At 42.7% G+C, this 26941-nt stretch overlaps 1 protein-coding gene across 1 annotated transcript in view; it reads right to left on the minus strand.

Annotated features, from left to right (window-relative positions):
- Positions 1-12502: 12502 nt before the first annotated feature.
- SMYD3 (SET and MYND domain containing 3) overlaps positions 12503-26941 on the minus strand; it is a 335451-nt gene continuing 321012 nt past the window's right edge. Inside the window, exons 11-12 of the mRNA XM_057389700.1 lie at positions 18967-19075; positions 12503-13255 (exon numbers count right to left, since the gene is read on the minus strand). Of these exons, the coding sequence (XP_057245683.1) occupies positions 13154-13255; positions 18967-19075 (211 nt within the window). The 3' untranslated portion in view covers positions 12503-13153. The remainder of the gene's footprint in view (positions 13256-18966; positions 19076-26941) is intronic.

A 26941-nucleotide genomic window follows, 5' to 3' on the forward strand; every position in this document is an offset into this window, starting at 1 on the left:
CTTTGAATGAGAGCATTTCATGGCATTTCATACCAGAGAATGCTTTTGACCCACAAGAGGATGTGCTGTTATAATAGTGGGGGTGCACAAGAMCAAGCCTGAAAATAAAATGAACTAAGGGGTTCTATCAAGCAAATATTACTGAGGARCAAATTCACCAGAAAACAATAAGGATCTGATACCAATGACAGAAATATTACAAGCAAAGCACCATTAACTTGTCCCCTGATGCTGTCCAGAAATGGAAAGAAAACAGAGTCACAGACCTGAAATGGTCAGGCTTTTACCTAAACTGTTTATGCATGTACACAGGGATTGCTYTTCTGCATCTGTGAGCAAGCCAAAAATCTGAGACCAAACAAATAAAAAAGATGCATTCATAGGTATAATTTTTTGTCATCTTTAGCACCTGTGCCACATTTCCCTTGGCCTCCATGCAGGTAAATAACACAACATGGGAGTGATTAAAAAGAGCTTGTGTCCATTACTCAGGACATTTGTCTCCCTGAGAGAGGCAGTGGTGGCAGGCTCAGCTGACCCCTGAGCTGCTGCTGTGGTATGCACAAATCTGCTTACCTTCGGCTCACGTTCCCTGTTGATAATTAAGAGAGCACCTTACTTGTTGGACAAGATGTGAATGAGCTCTCCAGGYGAATCCCCCATACCCACCAACACCTGGGTAAACCCTGATAAGGATGCTGGGCCCTTCCCATTGGAAGAAAACAGCAGATCTTATTTCATGTAGGGAAGATTTAAGAAAAGGAAATAATTTAAAATGTCCTTTAAGATACATCATGTCGTAATGTCTTTAAGATACTTCATGTGCTGGAAGATGATTTCCTCATACTCTTTACTTTAGGAAGGACAGAGTATTAGGTACTAAATATTTGGTTAACAGTTTGGTGAAAATTTAATAAGGTCCTTTCTACCATATTGTTATAGAGCAGAGTGGCAGATCTGGCAGTCACAGTGGCAGGGAATGTAGTCATTAATAGTGATCAGCTCTTTTAAAGGAAAAATATTGATGTGGCTACAGAGGCAAAGGCTGGCAAAGATGGTGGGAAGAGACAGTCTCTTCCCTTCCCCTCTTACAGCAGCAAGCTGTGTACTACCTTAGCTGTTGCCCTGGGCCAGTGAATTTGCATGCTGTGCCTCTCCACAGTAGCTGTAAATGAAGATAAACAGCCATTTCTTTTGTCTGTGGGCTGTTCAGAATAGTTCTGATTTGCTCTAAAGAGCTAAAAGGCTTATTGCCTACTTTTGAGGTAATACATCTTCATTGCTGTTATCATGCAGCTGCATCACTATTAACGAGTCCGAAGTGCCTTACAGGGACAAAACCAGAAAAATGAGTTAGTGCAAGTCCTAGTCTTTGTCTAAGAGAGAACTGATGGTGAGGAGCTCTAGATGAGCTGAAAACAGAATCAATTCACTCTCAGTCAGACCTGGAGCCTTACAGACCTCAATCCCACACACCTCTGAATTGGGGCAAGACAGCAAGGAAAGGTTTCATTCACAGAGTGGGAACAGGTGTTCACAGCTGGCAGAAGGCTCGTGTGCTTATGAGGCCTGCTTCAAACTGTTGATACCTCTTGTGAAAAGTAATGTCCTAGCAATGACCAAATTTTGTCTTGAAAACCAGTAGCTTGCCAGACTAAAAATCAGGAGAGGGTTTAGTGTGGAAACCTGACCAACCCCATTTCCTTAAGGGGTCCCAAATAAGCTCTCCTGCTACTGGAAAACCAGATCAGGTTGTTAAGGCATGTTCCTCTCCCACGTCCCTCTGCAAAGCAGCAGCTCGCTCTCATTTTGGCTGACAGCAGTATCTGTCTGGAGACGCTGAAGAGGGATGAAGGCTAGAAAATTCAGTTCCCACTCTCTGAGATGAAMACAAAGTTAATATTTAGCTCCTCTGGAAAAGGCCATCTGTGGATTTTATGGTTTATGACAGTTAGTAGTCCTGACAGTTGCCGATCTGGCAGTTTTGGAGGCTGACATCTGCTATTTAACCACTGAGCAAAGCTTCGCTGGCTGTGGCCACACAAATGCTCTACACTGCTCAAAGACCACTTTCATAACCTCCAGGAACAAGTAGGTGGCTTGGAGGTCCTGTCCACTCTCAAGAACTATCCWGGCAAGTGCTGACTTGGGAAAAGCTCCTAGACAGCAAAAAAAYGGTCCATCTCAATGGCTGCTTGTCTGGGGAAAAGACCTGCATTCATTTTCATGTATGTTTATGTGTGTCTCCTCTGTGGACATTTACAGCACAGGTTTGGCACCCAAGCTTTGCATCAGGTTGTGAGTTTCATGCCAGCCCAGTGACAGCCAAATGTATTCAGCTGTGTGTGTCTGGCACATATCCACATTTCCATCTCTGTCTCCTAGGAGCCCAAGTGCCGCCAGACGCGTCGGGATTGCGTGCAGGACTCGGGGCTTGCTGTGGAGAGGAAGTCTCACACCTACAGTAATGGGGGACCTTTGTCACTCACTGGGYTTGTCCCTTTCTCATCCCTGCTCATTTTCATTCCCTGAATGAGAGAAAACCAGGGAGACGGGAGAACACCCTGACGTTTTCCTATATTGAGTTTGTCAAAAGGTGAATGGCTCACTGAAGTTACAATAAAGAAGGAGGGGCAGCACGAAAGCCACTTCTCTCACTGGGCTGAGCTTTGCAGACTCCGCACCGGTGCCACGGGATGCTCTGTGCCACCCAGCCCAGCCCTTGGAGCTTAGTTGAAATGAGCTTCTGGTGGCCTTGAAAGAGCAGCAGGGCTCCCACTCACGCTGCCTTTTGGGGCCCATCCCTGCAGAGGGGCTCAGCTCGCTCCCTGTCCATGCTTTCCCTGGGTGCCCATGGACATGACTCTGGAGAGTCACAGCAGCTGCCTGGTTTTATTTAAGAGCAAGCTGTGTGCTGCTAAACCATATTTGATGGAAACCTCACAGCACCCAGCGAGCTGCACTGAGGGAGCCAAACAAAACACTGTAAACAGCATTTTCTCCTAATTTCCTAGGACAATGGAAGGCATGGCAATTACTGGAATAATGAGCGAGGTAACAGCTGGCTCCTGGCCTGCGGCTGGTGATTCGTGTGGCCCCTCAGGCTCACGCCTGCCTTTAGTTTTCAGAGGCTCAAAAAACATTTCTGAAGGTTATGCGTAAAATCATTAAGATGCTGTGAAATCCACAGAAAAGCTTCTGGACAGCCCCTAAGCTGGGACACGGCAGACTTCGCATCCCTTGAACACTTCTTTCTGCTCTCAAGGCCAAGACAATRGGAGTGCTCATTCCAGCTTGCTTGGCCATCAGCATTGTGGTGGCACAAAGTGATCTACAGAGCAGGTCAGTCACAAACATTGTGTGCACACTAAATAAACCTGTAGCCTAGCAARAGGGCTTTGCATCTGAAATCTGTGAGGGGGTTGTAGCCAGGGCACTGAAATTCTTCCAGTACACTGAAATAGTGGGAAAAAGTTGTTCTTGGACTGGTATCTCCACTCAGTGAAATCACCCAGGCCCTTGTGACTCATTTTCTGAAATATTTATTTATTGCTCCTCTGAACAATTCCTGGCTTGATTTTATGTCCTGTTAATAGCTTGCTTTCCCAATTTTTGCATATATTTGCAACATATGATGGCTCAAGCTGCAGTTCTTTRTGGTAGATGAGTGTAGTTATCATCTAAGGCACCAAGTTTCCCTAGGAGGTCGTTGCAAACTATCTGTAATTTCTTATTAAGGAGCTTGAAAGGCTGTTCTGAGCTGGCCATTTTCACCACTCTGCATCACTCAGACACCAGGACAGTGGTGCTGCCTGTGCACAGCTCCTTGACACATCCCAGAGCAACGTGACTACAGATTTCTACTCCAGAGGCCAGTGCTGCTGGAGCATGGACAAAGCAGCATTATGCCACAGAGAGGTAGGAGCAGGAGGAGGCCAAGGGGATGGCAGAACCAGTCCAGGTTCATGGAGGCAGGTGGGCTCGCATAGATGCCTCAGCAATTTAAGACCAGTGATACCAGATGAGTTGCAGAGAGGATGATCATTCCTCACTTGGCCCTACAAAGGCACAGGAYGTGCAATGGCACCAGCTGGCCAGAGGCCTGTGGCAGAAGTACCCTTTCATTTTGGGATTCATTTTGTTGTCACTGGAAACACAAAACCCAYTGAGGCTAGGAGAGAAAACCAAACAATCCAAACCCCTATAATCTAATAGCTATGTCAAAGCCAGCTATGAAGATTTAGGATGTTATTTCCTCTCCACAAACAGGGACTTTGAGTAAAACTGACCCTCATGCTAAGCCATTTTGACCTCTTCATAAGCTCACACCATAAAGTGTGGGAGGCTGTTACCCTGCCTTATCTTGTTGGGATTGTAAACCTTTGAGCTCTAAATTCTATGACCCTAGAAATTCTTCCCTAGACAAGATGGAGTAGGACTATTTTTTTTTTAACTGCATAGTGAGATAACTTTCAATTAAACCTATGTTTCAGAGGGAAAGCTCTAAACRCATTTCACTAAGGAATCCTACACCTGGCCACATCCTGGAAGCTTTTCTTGGCTGCAGGACTATGCTGCTTGGCCAGCACCTGGCTCGCTCACTGTGAGAAAATTCACATAGTGCCTGAGGTGTACAGCAGGGCTGGATGAAGGCTGACATGGGGACATTGGTGCCAAACCTGACTCCCTCTGCCTGGGACCGTCTGCTGGCCTGAGGCACCTCAGGGTTTCACCATTTTCATCGGGTGAACTGCACAGGCTTTATCAGGGGAGTTGCAGATGGCAGCTGTGGAGGGCATTCAGGCCTAGTGATAACAAGATTGTTTTTGCTTGGCTGCCTTTTGCAAAGCCCCTCCATGGGTATCCCAAGGTGGAAAAGCCCTGCTCCACACAGCGGCAGTGGCAGCTGAGCCTGAATCGCTGTAACCCCACTGAGCCGGGCTCAGCCGGTACCGAGAGCAGCGGGCCCAGAATAGCTCCCATGATCCCAAGTCGATGGAGGAGCTGAGGACTTGTCCTGCTTTACTGCTGGTCTCTGATGCTTGCCAAAAGCGAAGCAGAAAGATAAACATTTCCATGCCCCTTTTGAACTTACTGTGTTTGGTATTTTTTAGAAAGCTTTTTGTTCCCTGATCCCTCCCTCCTCCCCCTGCAACAGGAGTTGGACACCTGACACCTTTTTACAAGGGTAAAACCTCCACAGCTTCAAGAGGATGCACCAGGGGCAGAGCAGGACACAAAGTGGGMAGTGAGGAAGGTTTCTCTGGTTTCTGCTGSTTTCTCTGCAGGGAGGAGCAGGGAAAAGGCAAGCTCCCTGAGGCTCTCCAAGTGCTCATATTGTGGTGTGAGGTAGACAGCCCCAAACAACATCCCAAGGCTCCTTTGTCCTGTGCACAGGAAAATGCAATAAGCTCTGGAGTTGGCTTTGGCACATTGCTGCATTCCCCACCTGGAGAGGAATGGTGCTGCTGAAGGCGCCACATCAGGCAGCAATAAAATCCCTGTCTTTGCCTCCCTGAGCTTCTCATTTGGCTCTGSTCTGAGCTGGGATACCTGCCCAGCTCCATGCCTGCCTGACAGGCCTCGGTCAAGAGGAAAGACACCAGGWTAAAGCCCATCTGCACCACGGGCTCGGTTTGAGCAAATGTGCAGGGCTGCAGAGCTCTAAACTTGTGTCGACCCTGCAGCTCTGTAAACACCAACAGAGCAAATCAGACTTTCTCCAATTCATGAGCAGGTCAAGCTCTTCACTGCCAAYAACCAATAACCATCATTTCATGTGACTTAGAAGCAGACTTCGATGGGCTCTTTCAYAGCAGAGGAAATGTTGGCCTATTGTGGAGCTTCTCCCCTATCTTGGAAGGACATGTTTTGCCAAGGCTTTAGATTTTAATGGTAAAACAGAGTTTTGTGGCCTGGGTGTATCAGTTACATTACATGGATTGCATAAAGTGCTTTGGGRTCCCAATGAAATGAATTTGGACAATGCCTATCTGAGGGATTTTTATCCATTTTTCCATTTGCCAGCCATAAATAAGGCAGCATCCTTGCCTGCKTGCTGGCAGGCTGCCCCTTCACAGACTTGGGATCAGCATTCCTCTGGTCTTTTCAGAAAACACAAAATCAGACTTTTGTTTATTTTTCACAAATTATGTAACAGTCCCCACAGAAAACATTTGGTAATGATAAGTAGTCTTTGTGTATCCTCATTACTCTGACCTTTAAAAATACCATTATTTACTGATGCATTCAGCTGCAAATGTTCAGAAATTAACATTCCCAACCCATGATAAGAATTTCCCTCAATCATCATTTCTGTTTGCATGTGGGGAACATCGCTACCCAGTAATTGTATTCCAAACACAATCCTACACATGGCACAAGCTGGGTACACAAYATTAATGACATGAGAGAGAACAGAAATCCAGACATTACCAGTGCCTCACTGAAGACTCTCCCCARAGCTTGGCATGACTTCCACAAGGAGACTGAAGCACACAAAGGGGAAATAGGAAAAGCAGAGGCAAACCCCCAGCAGTGATACTCTCAGGCACACAGTGTGACTCCTGGGGATGGTGCTTTGCAGGGCCAGGAGTTGGACTCGGTGATTCTGGAGGGTCCCTTCCAGCTCAGCTTACCCCGTGACCCTGTGATCTTTGACACTCCACTTCCCAGACCACTGGCTGTCCCTCAGCTGTATGGCTACTGCCATAGGTGTGSAGAGCAATTCCTCCCCGCAGCAGTGTGATGCCTGAAATTCTGTCCAAAGACCACAACAGCCTTTCCATCTTTCCCTGTGGGCTCCTGCAGTGGAGCAGAGGGATGGCAGTTCCATGGCTTCATAAAACATCACCTGGATGTCCCCAGCTCAGCAAGGGACAGGGACAGCACAGGAGGATCAGACCAGACCTCTTCTCTACCTGTTWTATCATGGGATTCTTTGCACCACAAGGAGAGACAGTAACAGGAAGACAGCACAAGAAATACTTCATTAAAAGGAGCTTCATTAAAAGTAAATAGGAAGAAGTGCTCAGAGCAGAGCCTGGGGGAAGGGAAGAGTGGCGCTCTGCTAATTTTCTCATCAGATGCCCTCCTCTATTACTGTCTCCTGGCTCCTGCTCTGAAAGTCAACTGGAATTGTCAAGAGGGATCACCTGTGATTTAAAGTGCAGTTTTCCTTCAAGATGTATATAAAATTGCCACCTTCCTATTGGGAGCCTCTGGGACTCAGAATCAGAGCTGCTGAATTGGAGGGGCAGAGGAAGAAATCACTGCTCTTTTCTCTGGTCTCGTCAGCTCTATAAACCAGCCCTTAGCTGAAACAGGATGGGGGAACCGCTCCTTAGCTCCAGGTAAAGGATCAGCAAGTGCTGCCTGCATGAGCCTGAGATGGTGGGGAACTTAAGGCATAGAAGAGGCTGTGTGATTATTCTCTCTCTCCTGTCCTTGGGGGCAAGGAAATCAGAAGAGATGGTGCTCTGTCCTGATTTAACATCTTTAGAGTTAAAATGGACTCGGGCAGGATGCTACAGCCCTGCCTCCTGCCATGAGCCCCATCAGAATTTGGTTAACAAGGAGCTGTARCCTCTGAGACTGCTGCCAAGCTTGTGTGTGTATGCCTTTCTGTGTGTGCCTGTCTCGGTGGCTGTATGGAGATATATTTAAAAGAAGGTTAATTGGTCTCCTGGGAACTATAAAAAACCTGTTAGGTTCCTCGGTGTGAGCAGTGACTGTATGAAGCCTAATTACTAGGCCTGAGTTATTCTTTTATTTGGAGGGGAGGGAATCTCTAAGGTTCTTATTAAAACCTACAAAAAGGTCTAAAAAACGATGGAATTAGAATTGATTTGTCCACGTTGATCACAAGTGCAGAGCAAATAAAAACATGGAGCTTTCCCCAGGAAGTACTAAGGGGGATCACACAGGCCTGGCTTACACATCCCTACCGTGGGGATAAACAGAAATCACTGTGCTAAATGGCAAGAATTGCAGACCACAGACTTTCAGGTAARGTGCACTCCTTTTGCTTAGGGACAGGAAAATTCACATTTGGATGTTCTTGTAGGGTGCATTTTGCAAAACAGCCATAACAAATGCATTTTCAGTCTATGTAAATTTGTAAAATCAGAAATTAAAAAAAAAAGGTTTGGGAAAAAGTACATTGATAGGAAAGAGAAAATCTGAAAAAGAGTCATCTGAAAAAGAATAAAAGAGAAAAGAGGAACTCTAACCTGGCTTTGGTCTGTGTCCTGGTTTTACTCGGTCCAGTTTTTGGTGGTGGGGGGATGGGACCAAGAAACCACAAAGACGGCTCCTTTGACAAAGTTCTAGAAGYTTTCTCCTTCTTCTCCAGCAAAGGGAGCCCTATCCCCTGTGTTTTAGAACTAATCCATTGTGGCTCTGAGGTTGATGGACAGGCTGCTGGTCAGGCCTGGGCCAATTGCACAGGCTGCTTACACCTCTGTGATGATGTATGGTCTTGTACTTAAGAAGAATTCAAAACAAGATGGAGTGCAGCTGCCATTTAGTCTTTAGGTTGTTAGCATCATGCACCAGGGAAAGACAGAGGAGGAGGAGGGTGAGGAGATGTAAGAAAAAAAAATGGAGACCCAAGATCACAGTAAAGAGAAGATAGGTACTGTTGCTGTGGTGCTCGAACATGGARAAAACAAGCTGCTCTCGAAAGGACTATTTCTTCAATGGGAGACCTGTATAGAAAAAGAGAGCGACCTTGCTCTGAGAAAAACCTGGCCTTTGAGGACTGGATTATGAGCCAAAAAAGGGGGAGGGGAGGCTTGGCCCCCCTCACGTCTGAAGCGAGTTGATGCTTAGAAGAAGCTGTGTTCTGCCAGSAGATTTGAGAGAGCAACCTTGGAGGACTGTTTTCCTTTCTCCCACGAGGTAAAGAAAAGAATCCCATGCCATCAGCAGTTATACACTGACTGTTTCTTGGGAAAAGAACCTCCACAGCTTGGAGCTGTAAGAACTCCTCTCCTATGATGCTGGACAATAACAGTAACGATTMGTTTGATCTATGTAAAAACTTTCATCCCTGCCCCCTCCTTTGTGTACAGGAAGGCATAGGGGGTGGGGAGGGACGACTTGGAAGAGAGCCAGGTTCCCAGAAAGAATAACAGGTGTATTTTCTTTTCCTTGTAAATTTTTCCCTATCTCTGTTCCCCTCCCTGATGTGGTAGTTTTCTTAGTAGTTTTAGTAATAAATCTATTTTGCAACTTAAGTTATTCAGCCTATCTGACCATTCTCTGGARCATATATGTATCTTTCTCTCAATTATATTACATTATCTTAAAGCCATAAATTTTTGGTGTAAATTGGGCTTTTGCTCTCCCTTCTGCCTCTCTGGTGGCGGGGGGAGGGAACCTCGTGGGTGCAGTGCTTTTGGCTTTTGGTCAAGTTCAAACCACAACAGTCTGAAATGAACAAAAGCATTGCTTAGAATTTTTTTTTATATTCTTTAGATGTTGTTGAAGATGTTCTTTAGATGTTGAAGCTCCATGGGTGGAAACAAAGCTCTGTTTGTTTGGAGGAGGCACAGCACAGAAAGGGGAAGCTCACAGATCTCTGCCCGTGTTTAGCACTCGGTGGTGGTGGAATTCTCACAGGGTAATACCTGCAATTATCACAACTGTGGTGATGCCATCCCCACCCATGCCACCCACAGCCAGCATTGGCAGGGCTGTGACACAGACACTGCCATGTTGCTACTGCTCTGATACCAATCTGGACATGTTCATGTGGGRCAGCATTCATGTTTGTAAATTATCACGGCAACCAGCTCTTTTGCTGCTCTTCCCCAACAGCTAGGCTGGCCAAATATTTCTCTCTTATGCTGTCCTACCAATAATAGGCTAAGTGAATACATATAGGTTCTTTAAACATTCATAGATAGTACTGTAGTGAGGCAGCGTTATGGAGAGTGTCATAGCCAGTTTCCTCTCTTTTTCCTTTTCCTTTTCCTTTTCCTTTTCCTTTTCCTTTTCCTTTTCCTTTTCCTTTTCCTTTTCCTTTTCCTTTTCCTTTTCCTTTTCCTTTTCCTTTTCCTTTTCCTTTTCCTTTTCCTTTTCCTTTCTTCTTTTCTTTCAGTGAGTAACTGTCTTCCAAGGATCAGAAATAAAAAACCTCAAGTATGGATGTCTCTAACCCTGTCTGATTTGCCCAAGGTCAGATGCAGTTCCTTGTGCAGCAAAGAAGAAAAGCCAGAACTCCATGTCCATATTTATAAGACCTTCCTTCTTCTCCTTGTCTTATGGGAGGTTTAATTCTGATTCAGGGGGAAAAAAATCCTCATAATTGGCATAACCTCTGTGAAAAATGGAACTCTCCTCATTGAGCTTTGCAGTGGCCAGGGACCATTTGAAATGTACTGTGTGGGAAAACAGCCTCTGTATTTCATAAACATTCTTTGTAAAAAAAATAAGTCTAAGAAAAGCTCCCTAACAAAACCTAGCTATCAGAGAACAAGGGTAAAATCAGAAGCAGAAAAAAGGCCGAGAGTTTTCTTGGCATAAACCCACATGTAATGGACTTCACACACAGGTTGACAGACTCAAGGAGGTTAAAGCTCTAAAAAATTAATTTACTGCATTTTCCCCTCACTGCTTTTTTTTTTTTTTTTTTTTTACATTCTACCACCTCTACTATGAACTGCATAATAATTTGTTTGCCAGGGGCCTGGAGAGTTTTTAGTTCCAACACCAGGTCAGCACCCTGAAGGGACATGGATAGAGAGAGTTATGCCATGCTTAAAGAAATAACAGAGTTTAGGAAGCTTTATATTTTTTTTGTTTAAGACAAATGTTTTGTTCAACTGTAATCAGTTATTCTTAGCAAAACTGTATAATTCCCCTTGGTTTTCTCCTGTGTACTGCTACTGCTTTTCTTCCAAACACATAGTGCCATTCTGCTCCGAGTGAAACCTAACATTGTTTTTCCTCAACTAATTGAAAGGAGAATGTCAAAACAAAAATAACTCAAAATGCATTCCTAGAATTTGAGGTGAACTCAAATTACCATTGCTTTTCAAAAGGCACTGGAAAATCCTCCAACCTGTGGTAAGCTACCAGCAGGTAAGCTACTTGCCAGCATTACTGATAATGTTGCRGTCTGCCTCTTTCTGACTTAAGCATCTTTATCTTACCACTAATACCACCACCTGAAAAATTTTGACAGCAGGCTGCCATTGAACTGCTTCCTCTGTACCTTTTCTCTAAGTGCCTCCTTAGACCTTGGAGTAGACCACTGCTGGAGAGAAAGCCCCAGCACAGGCGGGTGCTTCAACTTGCTCTAAAGTGGCTGTTCCCATATGACATCAGGTGACTCTGCCTGTYCCCCTGCTGCCAGCTCTGAGTGTTGAGGTGTCCTTATACCATAAGTGCCAGGAAACAGTGCTGCAGCTCAGACCTGCAGATGTGTCATGAGAGCTGGTAGGCCATCTCCCAGGATCTGCTGCACAAACTAATGCATCATCTTACCTTACATTCCAAAGTGCCCTCCGTCTGAAAATCCTAGTGCTAGATACATAATCATGAGAWAACATAAGCATCATCTTTACATGAAAATTACATAAATTCCAATATGCATGTGCCCATTTAAAACCAGAGAATAGCTCTTGAAGACTGGATGCCAGTCACATTTTCTGGTTGTCCACCAGTACTTTCTCAGAACTCCCAGTAGATGTGGAGGTCTGACCTTTTCCCCCAGACAATTTCCTTTTTATAATAGCAGGAAGAGCCAACCAAGCAGTGAATTTCTGTGAGGATTACTGCACTTCTTGGGTGGCTGATAYGACCTGGCCTCTGGCAGCAAGCCATGCTATGTCCTCCAGAAATGCACTCATTTCAGAGGTTATTGCTTGCACATTACTGCTGGGCAAGTGAACGCTCCATACACTGGAACAAATTCAAACGTCTTGAAAGGAGATATCTTCCTCAGMGTTGGCATTCGTGTGCCGTGGCTGTAAATTACACCCAAGTGTTCATTTTCTTTTTAAATGTGTTCTCATCCTGTAATAATTAATGGTGTCAAGTTACTGGTGTGAAAAAAGCCTGAATTTACAACAACGGTGGATTAATGAAGTAACAGTCATGGCTGGAGTAGCAGCAATAAATTGTCGGAGGAGTGACACACCTGAAGCAATACTTTCAAAGGCCTTAAATTATTTAGGTTTCAATGTCCCTCATAAATATTTGGCTTCTGTTAATATTTGTTTCTGTGTTAAAAATGGAAGTCAACAGCTCTGGCAAGAACAAGTCTCTGCTGATGAGCATGGGGAAATAGAGTGCCTGTGCTTCCCAAGACATCCTTGTCTTCCCCAGGGATGACAGCATTCATCTGTAGGTGTCTGGGCTTCTCTGTTTGGGGATGTGACATTCAAACCCCACAGATTCAGAAAGGTCTAGAAACTGAGCTTACAAGTTCAAGTATCTGTTTGTAAAACTGGTATGAAGTGAGAAACTCTTGAAGCCGGCAAAATGGGGAAAAAGCAGAGTAAGCAATTTCCACTTTTGATAACATTTTTTATTCAATCCATTTTAGTACTCAATATTATAACATATGAAATGCAAGAAGAAGAGAGAAAAAGCCCTGTAGATATATTGGGGAGAAGGAAAACCTCATTTAGAACATTGGGAAACTCATTTGATGTCAAAATGCTCTGAATCAGGCTTTTGGAAATCATACCAAAGGGCAAGGCAAAGGGAAAAAGTATACTCTCTTCACTTTAATGGGTCTGACAAGAGATTCCTAATTGCTGGCATAAACTGACACAAAAAATTGACTGCTGATATCAATGGAATTAGATCACTTTGTAATTGATGAAGACTCTCTATGCATTTCCCAATACTTACTACCAAATAATTAGGTGTTATAAATTGATAATTAGCTATTGTCAATAAGACTGATGATTGATGACAAAAAATAATCCTCTGAAAATTACAGGAATTCTGCCAAACGCCAACTGAATTCAGACCATACAGCAAAACTAATAACTATTAAACCTTTCAGTAAGGCAAATAGGACCTAAAGAAACAACACTTAAACCATTGAAAAGCTYCACAATGAAATAAAAAACATTAATTTTTTTTTCTTTTTTTTTGTCCTTGAATATTTTGTTTTTCATACCAGAAATTATCTTCATTGTATTCTCATCATGGCCTCACACTCTTCCTTTATCTCCATCAATATTTTCATCAGGCTATGATCTTTCCCATGGGTCACCTTCATAATATTATAGGCCTTGGGGAAAGAACAGAAAGGGACACATTAGTCATCGTGCAGACCACACAAAGGGGCTGGACCCTGCAGCACGATGGGATGTAAGTCYTGGTCCTCAAGTGGCTGGCAGCTGGGGGCTGGGGAATGCATGGCATAGCTGAAATGGGAGKGAAGCATCCCAAAATGATGGGGATTTGTCCCTGAAAAAGATGGAGGCACCAACACTTATTCTTAGGTGTTAAAACCCATCAAAATGTTGCACAGCTGGATGTGTGGAATAGCAGAGGGAGATACTTTTGCACTGAGAAATGAATATTGGTCAACTACAGCACCCAAGGTTTTTGATACATTATTTAAAAGATGACTGTGGTGTTCATGATGTAAAGTCCTGCAAAAATAGGAATACCATGGAATAAAGTACCTCAACTCTATCAGGAGGAACTATACATAGCATCAAACAAATGAGTACATTGATAGTTTCCTCTCAAAAAGCATGCAGGGGAATGGGTCTTTGCTGCTTTTCCCAGGGATTATTTTCTCTGTGTGTTTGTCATCTACTGCTAGGCTAATTTACGCTTACTGATACTGCSTGTAGTGTTGCTGCTTTCCTGCCACAGATATGTTTGAAATGCTCTTTGCCCAGCTCATGTTCAGATCATCACTTTTCATATGGCATTTCTGCTTCTTCCTTCTATTAAATTCCTCCTGCAAGGAGGGAAGTACCAGATGGAAGTTGCTCAGCACTTCTGAAGATAGAACAAGGGAGCTAGTAATGTACTGGCTGGAGAAAATATCAYAGATTTTTTGTCATCCCAAACTGAAGAATTGCAAAAACGCAACCTGCATTTCAACGGGTTCCTTGTCTAGTCAGCTGACAAAATTCAGCTAAATCGGCTTTGGATTGCAGAAAAAGTATGTTTGGGACAAGAAATTTTGAGGAAGGGGCCTCATTTAAATTGGATGGATAAAAATAAATATATGTATTTTGTGGAATGAATGAAAGCCTATTTCCAAATTCTAGAGACTGGCAAGCATATGGAAATTCCAGCACAGTTTATTTTTGCTCCAAATTAACTAATTCTTAAAAGAGGGAGGCAGCACAAGATTGAAAGAACAAGTAGAAACAGCAGTCAAAACAAATCATAGTGAGCAAGGAGCTCTCATAATGAGTCAAGTATGTTTTAAGCTACCACAATACCCTACTACTTAATGATGAAATATACTCAGTTAAAAAGAACAATGGAAATACTTTCATTGCTTTTAGAAATGGCAAAGAAATGTGGAACAAAATCAGAAATATTAATTTTTTGTAACATGCAGCTGCACCCAGGCTAGCTAGRAGGGGACAGGATCAACCTAGAGCAAAGTGGCTGTGTGAATTGGCCCTGGATCCKGACACATTGGTGCACAGCGCTTGCATGCCCTGTCCCAGAAAGCTGATGGATTTATTGTGAATGATGTATGCTAAAAGCTGTGCATCTGGATACATCTGAGTGACAGTCCTGGGGCAGCTGACCTGGATCTTCAGCCCCACTACAGGATAGAGGTCAGGCTCATAGTGATGGGCTTGGACCCTGACACCCCAATGCACAGTCAAKGATGTCCATATAGTTATACCTCTGTCAAAAGGCAATAATCCTTAATTGCAAATTTAATTTTGAGTTAATGCTACCTTTGCTGACTTTCTCTCACCTCCAACATTTCCTTTCTACTTCTTTCCTTTCCTCTGTATGACAGACAAAAGCACTCAGTCTTTATCCTTTTATTTCCTTGAAGGAAATAATTCTTATGCAATGTACTGTGTCACACACTGCAGTACGAGTCAGAACCAGGTGCACCACAGTTAGAACAGCCATGACTTGTGTAATCCCTAAATTCAACCGGTATTAGGTTATGTGGCTGTTTTGGCACAAGTCAGTGCAAAGCTGGGCTTAGTTTCAGCCCCAGTGCAAGGAATTGTTTTACTGGACAGAAGCAGGAACACATGGGCTCTCTGCCCACTCCCTCCTCTCCTCAATCCCACAGCTAACCAGCAGAGTTGAGGCTGAGCAGGTTCATGTGCTCTGTGTGYTCTCCCTCTCAGYTAARAGAGCAAATATAATTATGAAAAGCYTCAACAGCAACACAGGCCATGGTGCCATCAGCTTCACACCATCTTTCTGAAGAACACAAAGCCCATCAGATCAGAGGTGCGGCTGCTGCTCCAAAATGTAAATGAGGCACAGTGCAGGTATTTGGGACAGGATGCCCATGGCCATGGCGGTGGGGAACTGTGGGATGCAGGATGGCATGGCATGGCTCTGTCACAGGGAAAGCAGGGAGCAAATGGCCATGTGCCAGAGCAGCAGGAAGTGTAGGCTAGTATTTCAGAGGGAGTATCTGTGGTTTTCCATCTCACTTGATTGAAGGGAACAAGTTGTTAAAGCAGGCATAGGAATACCAAAACTATCAYAGTTACTGTCAGTGATAGCTGGTAAACAATTCAGTTTGAAGCAAACACCTAGAGAAGGGATTTCTTCATTGCTGCTGCGAGACATGGAAAGGATTTTACCCCAATTCCTGTGCTTTTTGCCTCCACAACAGGGATTACCATAGAAGGGAAATTGTATAGTACTTGTTGCGAACATTTCTGAGACAAGGCGGCCACGTCCATCACCTCATRGGGGACGAAAGTACTCCTGTGACCATGCCATGTCAGGCTCTTTAAATTGTTTTTCAGACTGGAATTCAGTTCCCGTCTTTTGCTGACATAAGCTTTGCAGAGCTGTAATTCCATTTGTCCTCTATTGCATCTTTCTCATAGATACATATATATATATATATATTTATAACAATATGTTGGTTGTAAAATAAACCAAGGGCTTCCTTCAGGTTTTATTCCAGAGGAGTACTGCCCCTCTGTAAAACTTCTATTTCAAAATTTAGCAAATAAGGTTCTGCAGASCCTAATATACATTTAGGGGGTGATTTCTTTCTAATGGGCAACATGACGCCCCCCATGTTATTTAAGCCTTCTCTGGAGTGCAGTGCAGAGAGCTAAACACACAGGGCTCTAAGAGCAAGGTCGTTAGGAAGTGATTCATTTTCGGGCAGCACAGAGAGCAGCAGTGAGGGCTGGGCTGCAGAGCCCTRTGTGAAGATCTCCTGGTCTTAACAGACTGTATCTGCTACAGAGAAGCTGTCAATCCTTAGCAGCTCTGAGGCTGTGCCTGATTAAACAGGATTTATATGTGAGGTGAATTTCACTCAGATCCCAATTCCTCTGCACCTTCCATATCCTTCTTCTTAATGCCACAGTGAAATTAGTCTGACGAGGGCTCCAACAGGGTGCTGCTATTCAGTGTCAGAGTGCATTAAGAAGAGTAATGAAGCAGAGAAGGTAATCGAGTTTCTGCTCTGAGCATGTGGCATGCTCTGTTGACACATCTAATCACAAAGGGGCAAATTGTGTTCTCATATAACTCTAGGACATTATCTGAGTAATATTAGGAATCACATCCTTTAGTCACAACAAACTGGGAATTATATCTTCCTCTAATTTGTTCCGGTGCAGACAGCAAGGAAGTGAATCAGTCGCAGAGCTCATCCAAAGTGTTCTGTCCATGCTTACAAGTTATATGGAGAAACAGGATGATGAAAAGCTTTTCCTCCTCTTAGCTGTGCTCCCAGGGAGTGGGAGTTCAGTCTCTCCTTGTCTCACACATGGCTGGAAAAGAGGAGGCCAAACAGGGAATAGGCAAAGCCAGGGGAGGATTCTCCACCTCAGCTGTAAAGCACTTATTGTGTCCTTGAGGAGCACTAATGGCTTCCTGAGGTAAGACACAGGAAGGGCAAGCAGCATCTTAATGTCCCTTTGCAGAGAAAGTGGGGGTCACAGCTTAAAAAAAAAAAAAAAAAGTTTCTATGTTAGGCATTGCCTAGTTTTCTAAGGATTATAGAGTAGCATTCTGGCTTGTGAGGGGCAACTTCTTCACTAAAAACATAAAAATCCCCACTGCAATGTGCACCCTCACTGACAARYAGCATTCAGTTGTCTCTAGGGGAAYTCACTCCARTTGAATCSAATGCAGTATCACATCAGAAATGCAATTAGAAGAATGCCTGTTGATATMTTGTGGCAGTGTCAATGAAAATAGAAGCTCTTCTGACTGGAATCTCACTCCACYGCTAAAAAGGAAAGTCTGAATGTTTGGAAATTATAATTATTATGGGGGAAAGAGCAGAAYGGATTACCTGGCACATGACAGATATATGACATACTTCTGAATAATGCATAAAAAATGGAATTGATTACTCTTCTGTCTGCTTTACAATGATCAGAATTGGCTATAATTTTAGTACAATATATCAAGGGAAGATTTAAGTTATAACTTAAATAAGTTATGACTTAGCAGGACTGGCATCATATTATATACAAATTTATTACTTCAACATGTGAAACTCATCRGTTATTCAGCTTGCATCATTAATCAGATGTTTAAACCAAAGAGATATGGGGGTTGAAGAAAAGGTAAGTATAAAATGCCAAGTTACCTAGAGAGTGATGATTAACATTATCTTTATAGGGWATCTGGGCAGCAGTGAAAAAGCCCCTCTCCCCACCTCCAGCGCAGACACCCATCCCCTTCTATCCCGAGCAGTTGCCTTAATTCTTCACCACAAGATCAGCTCTTAGTATAGCAAGGACATTAATCAAAGGGAATGTACAGCCAAATTMTTCACTTCTTTCTGACAGTGGAGCCAGCACTGGCCTACTCCTGCCCASCAGATCCAGGCAAGGAGCTGGGCCAGGTGGCTGTGGGCAGCACCCAGCCGAGGCAATGGGAAGCTGTGTCAGGAGCTGGAGGTGGGCGGAGAGCTGGGACAGGGAACCACATGCAGCGTGTAAAGTGTTCAGGCCAAGCTGACCTGAGAATAAAATCAATAATCAATAACACACAAGAATAAGAGTAAGACCTTTTTGAGGGAAACTGGAGGYAGCACAACTTCCAGGGGGAGCAGAGCACCCCAGCAATAATTGAAGGCTTGAGATGGGAGGTGAGTAAGAGTCTACATCCTAAGGACATCTTGAATGTGGAAAGGRGTTATTTAATATATTTAAGATGATACTAACAGCAATATAACAGCAGGACAAAYAAAAGCCTGAGGTACAAGGAAATGAGTTTAAAAGTCAGCTCAGGCACAAGAAGGATGGCTAAAAGCTGAAATGTAACTTACAAAGCACAGCTACAAAAACAGATCAAAGATGATGAATGATAAGAAATACGATCAAGAAGCCTGCCTGTTGATTTAAGAGTGGCTCACAATAAAATACACATGTTAAAGACAAAGTTCTCCAACCTGAAACCACAGAATCTGATACGGAATAAGGAAGATAGAAACTGCAGCTTTGCTCTTACTCTTGTACTTTCAGTGCTCTCAGAATCACTTTGCTATAGGAGTAAGGAACATAYGAAGCACTGAGATAATTTTATCTTTTCAGATCTAACAGTAATTTTTCATCCAGGCACCTCTGAGCCATCAAACTGTAATTAGCAGTGACTGATACTGGAGAATGTCAGTGCCTGAATTGCTGAGCTACAATGACCATCAGCACACTCAGCTGCAGCCTGGGGAAGCCCCACTGATAGAAGAAGTGGTGAGGAGTAGCCAAAAGCATGAGGGGGAATCACACAGCAGTTTTGGGGGAAGCAAGGGAGGTGGACAGAGAAAAAATATTTCACCATACTGACCTGTTTCAAAGTTTCAAGTGCCTGAGGAAACATGCCTTGACTGTACTGCAGTTTGCCCACTCTCATCAGCTGCACAGCCCTCARTGGATGGAAACCAGGATAATACAGTCTGCAAGAAAAAGGAGRAAAATGTGTCACTGTCAGCTCTCACCTTCACAGTCACTGCCTCTGCAGAGAGCTATTAGGGTGGGACTGCAAAGTCATTTTGAATGTTAAYAAGGTACTCAGAGAAAATTAGCTGCAATACTGAGAAGCATGAAATAGTGAGGGGAATTAGCAAATTATTACTCTCCATCCCAGAGGAATGCCTTTAACATTATCCTGTTAGAAAGTGACGGGGGTGGAATTATTTAATTTGCTACTGTTGGATAATACAATAGCATTTACTATACTCATTGCTGCAAACAAAGGTCCTTGACAATCTCATGGTCTCTGGAGAGGCATGATTTTAAGAGGAAGCTTCATCGGGGAACCCAGTCCTGGATGGTCCAAGATGAAGGAGTGGGACTGCAGTGAAAGCAGGTATGTAACATCACGGTCATTGCTTCTGAGGACTTGTTTGCTGCTCCCTGCTGCACGAAAAGAACTGTTTCTGCACATTGAAGGAAACATCTCAGACTTGGTTTGGTGATCTAGACAAAGCATCAGCTAGCATGAGGATATACCCTTTTCTTAATTAATTTCACAGAAACAGAGGTTCTGTTTAAAAAAACCCAGAAAAATGTATTTTTTTTTCTAGGAAGTAGATGGAGATTGGTGTCCTCATTAATTGCTCCCAGGATGCTCTTGAAATGTTCATGCTTTCGTGGTGGGTGCTCCACATTTTCAAATTCCACTGGCCCTTGGTCATCATATGTGGATTGCACCTCACCCCATGTTCTGCAGGTGGAGATCATGAAACCTTGAAAGAGCAACTTAGGGGCTGCAGAAAGCCATGGATGCAACTTTCCTGGAACTGGCCACYAGGAAACATGAAGTGAAGGGACACRCTTGGAAGTTAAGTCACCTGCAAAAGACCTTATATATTTTTTGACTATYGCAGAAKCACAGAATAGTTAGGGTTGGAAGAGACYTCTGGAGATGATCCAGTCCTSTCAAGACAGGGTMACCTAGTGCAGGTTACACAGGARCTTAACCAGGAGGGTTTTGAATGTCTCCAGATGGAGAATCCATGCTTCCTTGGGYGRCCTATTCCAGYGCTCTGCCACCTWCCATGGAAAGTTCTTCCTCAWGTTTTAGTTTATGGCCATGTCCTTGTCCTGTCAYTGGGCACCACTGAAAAGAGTCTGGCACTGTCTTGTTGGCATTCATCTTTGAGAGGTTTATCTGCATTAATGAGATCCCTTCTCAGGATTCCCTTCTCCAGACTGAACAGGCCCAGCAGTCTCTCCTCATAGGAGATGTTTCAGACCCCTCCTCATCTTTTTGGCCTCCACCTGACCCTCTCCAGCAGCTCCTTGTCTTTCCTGTCCTGAGGAGCCCAGAACTGGATACAGTATTCCAGTATTCCAGTATTCCAGATGTGGCCCCACCAGGGCTGCGTAGAGGGGCAGGATCAGCTCGCTCAGCCTGCTGCCACACTCTTCCCGATGACAGGACACCATTGGCCCTCCTGGCCATAAGGGCACTGTTGGCTCATGGACAGCTTGTCATCCCCCAGGACCCCCAAMTCCTTCTCCCCAGAGCTGCTTTTCAGTCGGTCAGTGCCCAGCCTGTGCCGGTACTTGGTACATTAAATGATGTAAGTTTATACAATGTGTGGAAATCTTCTGATAAGTCTGCATGCAAATTAATGTTATCTTCCTCTGTTATATTTCACTAATGAAAATGCAAACACAATTAAATACAAGTAATTGTTTAAATGGCAGCATATCTGGCTGTCCCTATAAATTTCTAATTAAGATGTGTAAACAGAATGAAAAATGTTTTCATACCCAAATTCCCCTATTTCACTGATCCCACGCAGTGAAGACATACAGAAATACATGGAAAGCATGCCTGGCAGGATCTCAGCAGCAGCAACAGCTTTTGATCTGCCAAAGCCTYTCATGAAGCAGCAGAAGCCAATTCCTCAGTGAGAATAATCCACCCTGAATTGCCACAAGCACCTCCTGCTCAGCCCCCTTGTGGGCTGCAGTTCAAAAAGGCTGAAGAGCCAGCAGACAAGAGAGAAGAAAAATGATAGCACTTATCTCAGTCCAAACTGACCACTCAGGAACTTCAAGGGTGTGGTCCAAGAAACACYAGGAAATTATCAGCAGGTTTATTTTTAGATTTTGTTTCTGGTTATTATATCAACATGATGCTATCTGCTATTAGCGAAATAGGGAGAAAACACAGACATTCTGGTGTGAATTAGTGAAGAGTAATAGAAATTCCAGCACTAGTAAGGACACAAATGAAAATAATGAGCACATGCACAACCTTGTAAAAATCGAAAAGCAAATGTCTGTATGATGTCATCCTTCTGCCATCATGTGACTGCTGCACAGGAAGGAGTAAGAAGGTAATTTCCTCTCCTCTGGGTCATCAAAATGCCAAGATACCTGGGGAAGGCTCATGGCCACAGGAGAAGGTGCCAGGGAGACAAAGATATGATCTTTGTAGGCCCCATTAGACTGTTTCTGATATATCCTGACAGCTCTGATTCTTTTGTCAGTGTTCTTTCACTGCCGTTTCACATCTCTTTGATTCCACACCTTTATCTTTCATCCTGTCAACCATCTTTTTAATCTTCCTTTCCTCACTCTTCTGAATTACCATCCCCATTCTGATACCAACACAAAGAAGAAATGTGGGTCCTGCCTTGCCTACAGACAAATGAGGGGTGGCAGCTCAAGCAGGAAAATCCAGGTTGTTCTTTAGCTCATCAATGGGGTGCCTGCTAAACTTCACCACACTTCACCACAGTGTAGGTCCATCAGAATTCAGAATATGTCCCTCCATGCAAACATGTTTTTTCTATAGATCATACATTCACCTGCAGTCACTAAAGGTCTAGGATTGTGGTATAAGTAAGACCAGGGAAAAYAGGCAGCAATTTAGCAATGTCAAGTACTCAGCCCAAACTACCAGCCATAAACTAAAGCAAGGGAAAACTTAAGATGAGAACAGAGAAGGAATAAAATGTGTGAAATGAAGAGCCCTGTGCTCATAAATATTTACAAAGCTGCTTTACTGAGCTGATTTATGCTCTCATCTTATGCATCTACATAGTTCCATTTTGCAAGTCTTAAAATTTGAAACAACTGTTTATTTTCATATTCTGGAATAAATCTATGAAACTATTGGAACACCTTTTATGGAAGGACATCCATTGAATGAATTTAGTAGAGAAATCCAGGCAGTTTGCAGCTCTTCTGAGAGATGTGCAAGTGGGGAAAATGCTGCTGGCTTCTTCCAGACAGCCCTAGAATTCAGTATTACCAAACACTGGTGTGACAGAAAGAAYTAAGCAGTGTCAGGCACTTTTGAGCCAATTTATTACCCCTGTGCATTGCTCTGAACAAAACCAAATKGATAGATTTAAAAATAAGGAAGATATTTACCAGCCAAGGAACGGATACCTAAAGACTGCCAACAAGAGACTAAGATAACTATAGAGAAATACATGCTGTAAAGCACATTACAGGTTKGGAAGAGTAGGATTTCAATCTGAAAAGGGTTTTATGAGATTTACGAGGGCGTGAGGGACAAGAAGGGGAACTGTAACATACTAAAAGCTGAAGTAAAGWGAGTTCTGTGGAGTGATGCTTCCTTGCCCTTGACACTGTTCTGTGTCCAGTAGATCACTTGCAAAGAGAGATTAAACAAAATACAACTAACAAGTAAAGTTGCACTGTAAACAAGACAGCTGGAGGAGGCTGAGAAAGCTKTACATTTTGTATCCTCTGCTTTTAKGAGGCAGCACAGCTTTGTTTSYACTATGCCCAACAGCATCCATGTTGGCCTGTTCCTCCAGCCTGCCCGCCTGCCTATCAACTGTTCCCCCCAGTTTGGTGTCATCTGCAAACCCCACAGAAGTGCTTTGGTAACTCCTGTTGTCTCCTGCAGGCCACTGAAAATGGTGTTAAACAGGATGAGTCCCAGGACAGACCCCTGTGCTTCCCCTGCTGTTACTGCCATCCCAACMCAGCAGCCGTGTCCTCTCACCCAGCCAGGATTTTACCTGTTGGGGTCCCTGCTCACCTGAGCCATAACACCTTGACTTGCCTGTTAACTCCCTGATCATCTCAGCCTTGCAAAGGCAATAGTGAGCACACTGGCCAGCTCTCTGAGTGACTTTTCTGAGGAAGCCATCAGGTCTGATGGATTTGTAGTGGTCATAGTCTCTCATATAATCCCTGGCGCAGCCCTTATTCTGAGATGTGCCTGGGAGACTTCATAAGTGACCAGTGAGGCAAAGAAGGCACCACATATTCAATGCTTACTATTCATCCCACAAATAGAAGTTAATTCCCAGTCTTCAGGTAGCTTGCACTAGTGTTTCACTGTTCCAAGCACCAGCAGCTCCTGCATTTCATTCACAAAATACAAGGATACCAATTTTCACTAAGCAAGGAAATAGCCCATACTTTGTAAAAGAGTAGCTGCTTCTAATGAAATCGGKTGCTCCTTTTTGTAATTCAGTCTTAAAAGTTTACCTTGATTAACCCCCAGAGCAGACACTAATCATATACTTCACAAAGAAAAGTATTTCTTTCTTTATTCTATATATTAGTTCTGAGTCTCTCCAAGCAATCTCTTGTGTTTCATGTAAGTGTAAAAACCACAACCTTTGACAAAATSTAGCCAATTCCTTCTATTTCTTAATCATGTACTTCCATTAATTCCAGTCAATTTGTCTCCCAATTACAGGGTAAAGAGTCAGAGCTTTTGTATTCTCTTGTGAATTAAAGCCTAGTATTAAAAAAAGAGACCATGCAAAATCACTGCCTTTTCTGATGACTCATATTTTAAAATAGATATCTACCATGCCTTGCAAATCAGTCTGTRGGGCTGACATTTATACTGCTGTCTTCAGCCTAACATAATTAGGAGCAGGAGGATTTATAAAACCTGAAATAAAGGTTTGAAATGGAAATGTTACAAGTTTCTTTACCAAGGTGACATGTAAAAAGTGATGTTATACATAACTGTAAATTGGTTTGCAGTACCTTTTAGTGCAAGTAAATATGACAGCATAAAAACACAGAAAGGATTAAGAGGCTCCAGGGCCTCAGCAATGGTGGTAAGAAGAATGCAAAGAGGACAGYATCAGCCTTATAATGAAAGTGCACACCACAAATACAGCCACAGGTAAGTTCAACCTTCTCTTCTTTCTCTGACTTATTSTTGATTTCTGAACTCCTCAGTATTTGAGTACAGTCATTAAAGCTGTTCAAGCTGAACTGAAGCCTAGGAATTGGTTTTATGTTGTCCAGTTACTTGTTTTTTTATTAGTCAGTGATGTGAAACTGGTCAAACAATTCACATATTATTTTTACTCTTTGGCTGGGATGATCAATGGGTTCTAAACATGGGAATTATGAGAAATATTTTTAGGAAAAATTTAAGGACAAATTTTTATTTGTGCTAAGAAGTATAAAATCATGAAAGAAATCACACGCACCAGGAATATAAGACAGGTAAACCAACTATATTAATTTAGGAATTTACAGATCTTTAAGTCAAAGGTCCTGTTCAGTTTGGTCTTCTGCACAGAATTTCACCTTGCAATTCCTGCTCCAAACACAGCAAATTGAGGTTAAAGTAGTGCTTAAGAATAAATGCTCTATTTATAGTAAGTAATCTTAAGCAGCTTTATACATAATTTTCTCTTTTTTTTTTTTTTTTTATTAAGCATTTTGCAAGACTTTTGCCTGGAATGGACAAAGCTACTGAGTTATTTCTGGAGAAAGTGGGAATGTGTCATTGATASTGGACTAGGTGACTATTTTGAATGCTAAGTATTAGAAATTTGGTTGGAATGTTAAAATTTTTAAGGGCAATATATCTATATTAACTTGTGTAAAATCTTTAAGGGTCCTCGTGAAAGCCTTCAAAAAGAATACTGGCCCGTCTTTCATGTTAATATTGCATTTTTTTCTTGGAATAATTACTTTAACCTGTTATTCTTCCTGGTTTTTCTTTCTCTTTCTCCTTCTCTTTATTTTCTTAACAACTTCCTATTATCATGGATGACCAGGTAAGTTGAAATCAGTTCAGTATTTCACAACTCCCCTTATACTGTCTGCAGCCATGGCATTTTTTGAGTAGAAAACTATGTCCTTTACATGTGGCAGACCTGATATACTCCAGCAGCCCTGGAATGTTTATTATCCATTTTATCTCCCCATCACAGTGTCTCATGGAGACGATCAAAGCATCAGTGAACAGTTTAATTCTGGCATCAGTCTTTTCTATTTTTTCCCAGATTTGATCTYTCTCACTTGGATTTTGGGTTCAGCTCCTCAGCACTAGCAGGGAGGTTTTCCTGGAGGAAACCACTAGTGCACATCCCTAAAGCATTATAAAAATGCTTTGCCAGCAATGAGAAAATACTATTAGAAGAAATGCTGGGAAGTCTCTTACAAAAGCAGAAGAAATTACTTTCGCTGATTACTATGCAAAATTACTAATTATCCCTAAGAAACTTCCTCTGGGTTAACCAAATARCAGCAGAAAATTGGCATCATTTTCTGAGCCAGCTGGGGCAGTATCAGTACAGATGTGTAGATCTAACACCTTGGATCAGAGTTCATTTGGAAGTCTCCGTACTCTTATAAATATACCCTGGCTGTACACTGTTGCCATCTAATTTACATGGGCTCTCTCTCTGAATTGTTTTGTTTTGGCAGAACTCCTGGTTATCCCCAGTATTGAGATTTTCACCAATGCCCACATAGATAAAATCTCTGGGAAAATTAAACCTAGACCTCATTGTYGCTCTAGGATGGTTTTTGGTTTATGCAGAGTCTGGTTCTTATGTCCAGCTCTTAATCCAAATGAAAGTAAATGTGGTTTTATAGGCTTAAAAGGCTTGCTGTATTTTGTAAACAAAAAGTAGAGACAGTAACCATAGTTAAGAAACTTCTGTGCCAGACAACTTATTTTCTGTTTCTTTTGTTCTGTTCTGTTGTCACTCAAGAAACATCCTGTTATTTCTGTGGAACAACTGTCTCTGGAACCAGTTCAAGATTTAAATCTGTGAAATAATGCTTCAAAATATTTTTCATCACATCTGCATCTCATACTGTTCCATTACTATTTGTTTCAGTAATTTAGCTGATGTGATCAAATAAACAATCATACTTCCTAATTGACTGAATTCTCAAGAAATGTTAGTTATCCATCCCAGAAATTATTTCTCTCTGGCTGCTGATCATTCTGCCTTATTCCTTATGATGATAATTAATGTCACATTAAAATGAATATTGTTCCAGATGTTGTCTCTGCCCAGATTTGAATGATAACTTCAATAAAATTTWAAAAAAATGGGAAAAACTGCAATTTTCATCTTGGCTCTTGATCTGTCTCACTTATCCACTTAAAATGCTAACTCTGTCAGTATGAACTGTCCAATTCAATGCTCTCTCCTCTTCTGTTGTTATGAGATGTTAAGGAAATAAAGGATGCTCAATCTGGAATGAAARCAGGAAAATATTTTCATAAAGATGGCAGTATGGACTGACAGCAGAGAGGAACACACTGTCTTCACCCTTGCATAACCACGAGAGTAAGAGATTAAGATCAACAGTTTAGTTCAAAGGATTTAAAAAAAGGTTTTAAAAGCCACACAGATTACATTGGGAGAATGCCAGAAAACACAAGAAGGGTAGGAAATGCAGCAAAGGAACAAAGGGAAAGCTTATTAAAAAGAACATGCATGAGAAGAGAAGTAAAAAAGGAAGGAAAATGTATACCAGAGACACTGTAATTTGTAACAAAGATCTTGGCATCACCTTCTCCTTCAGCAATGAACTTCTGACCAGCT

Source organism: Malurus melanocephalus, unplaced genomic scaffold (genome assembly GCF_030028575.1).
Source record: "Malurus melanocephalus ecotype Western Australia unplaced genomic scaffold, MMel_1.1 scaffold_19, whole genome shotgun sequence".
Taxonomy (NCBI): Eukaryota; Metazoa; Chordata; class Aves; order Passeriformes; family Maluridae; genus Malurus; species Malurus melanocephalus.